The sequence below is a fragment of the Pinus tabuliformis genome, chromosome J (genome assembly GCF_031772625.1).
Source record: "Pinus tabuliformis cultivar Carrire ecotype Pingquan chromosome J, CPIR1, whole genome shotgun sequence".
NCBI lineage: Eukaryota > Viridiplantae > Streptophyta > Pinopsida > Pinales > Pinaceae > Pinus > Pinus tabuliformis.
Genome location: NC_142295.1, coordinates 508905588 through 508907356, shown reverse-complemented (window position 1 = coordinate 508907356; position 1769 = coordinate 508905588). Strand labels below are relative to the sequence as shown.

Here is a 1769-nt window from a genome sequence, read left to right as displayed (position 1 = left end):
ATCCCCATCCCCCTTTCGCAAACTTCTCCCTCTTCATCTCATGACCCTCCCCTTACCCGCACAACCAGGAGCTCCTCTAAAGAGCACGGTGTAAATCTGGAAACGCATAAAAAACAAGGACCAGGTAGAAAATCCATAAAGCAACAGAGGGATGAAAATGCCCAAAAAGACATAGCCATGGGTACACAAAACCCCATAGAAACCTACATTCTGGGGCAAAATAGCAAAGAAGTAGCACACAAGGAGCAGGGAGGGCGAGCAACTCTCCGTATACCCCATACTCAATGATGAAGGTCCTATCCTGGAATAGCAGGGGACTAGGGCACCCCTCTAAAATTGCTGCCCTGAAAGACCTGATAGCTCATGAGAAACCAGGAATCTTAATGCTTCAAGAAACAAAACAAGGACATCAAGAAATGAAAGGAATCATTGATCAGCTCAAGCAGTATGAAGGTTACATTTGTGAATCAAGGGGCGCCTCCGGCGGAATCACCACCATCTGGAACCAAAGTACTTGGACATGCATATCCAATACAATCAGTCAGTATTGGATTAAAGTCACTCTAGAGAATCAATCAGATAACAAACAGATAGTCATCTACAATATCTATGCACCAAATCACTTCAGAGATAAAGAGCAATGTTGGGCTTCTCTCAAAATAGACATAGATGATGAAGATAATAGTAATATTATTCTTGGCGGAGATCTCAATCTCATACTCCACTCCAATGAGAAGAGAGGAGGTATTTTTACCCATGATCCCCACAGAACAAAGCTGGAAATTATCATGCAGGAACACGATTTAGTTGACGTTGTTCCAAAAAACCGTAGATTCACTTGGAACAACTGCAGATTAGGCAAAGATAACATTATGGAGCGGCTAGACAGGATTATGATAAATGTCTCTCTTCTTTTTGCTTACTCCACTGCTTACGCTGTTGTCCTTCCCTATTCAGCATCTAATCATTATCCTACAGTCCTAGTCCTTGAGGCCCACTACCCCTTGGGGCCCATTCCGTTTAAATTCAGCTCATTTTGGAGCAACATTCCCACCGCAGATCAGATTGTTAAACTCACATGGAGTCAGCACATAGAAGGATCATTGAGATTCATTTGGGAAAGCAAGTTGAAGAGGACCAAATGTACCTTAAAGGATTGGGCAAAGAATTATTACAAAGAACCAGAGAAGGCCAAAGCTGAAATAAAAAGTGAATTAGAAAGGGTCCACAGCAAAATAGAGGAACAAGGACTCTCCCAAGAATACAAAGCATTAGAAGGCGATCTCTATTTCCAACTTTATCGTGCCAATAGAGATGAAGAACAAAAATGGAGAATAAAATCGAGACAGCTTTGGTTGCAAGGAGGGGATAAAAATTCTGCCTTCTTCCACAAGTAGGCCATAGTCAGGAAAATTAGGAATAATGTCACCTCCATCATTGACGAGGAAGGCCATCTCCAAACTGCTCAAGATGCTATTAAGAAGACTGCCTCAGACTATTACAGTGTCCTCCTAACTGAGACAAAAGCAGCAGAAGACTACTCAGATCTTCTTCAGCACTTGCCCACGGGAATCAGTGAGGAAATCAATGCAAGCTTAATCAAAGAAATTGAAGAGGATGAAATTCAAAATGCCATCTAGACGCTCCAGCCAGACAAAGCCCCTAGGCCAGATGGTTTCCCCATTTGTTTTTACAGAACTTATTGGGGAACTATCAAAAAAGACCTTGTCAAAATGATAAGATGGGCTCAATGCAAGTGCAAAATCAGA

General features: G+C 42.1%; 1 protein-coding gene across 1 annotated transcript; it reads left to right on the top strand.

Moving 5' to 3' along the window:
* The first annotated feature begins 287 nt into the window (after nucleotides 1-287).
* LOC149227999 (uncharacterized) lies at nucleotides 288-1397 on the top strand. Its single transcript, XM_089380645.1, has one exon. The coding sequence runs from the start codon at nucleotides 288-290 to the stop codon at nucleotides 1395-1397; it is 1110 nt and encodes a 369-aa protein (XP_089236771.1).
* Nucleotides 1398-1769: the final 372 nt, after the last annotated feature.

What these genes read in the sequence shown, in the direction of transcription:
- LOC149227999 (XM_089380645.1), top strand. Translation starts at nt 288, where the DNA reads ATGAAGGTCCTATCCTGGAATAGCAGGGGACTAGGGCACCCCTCTAAA.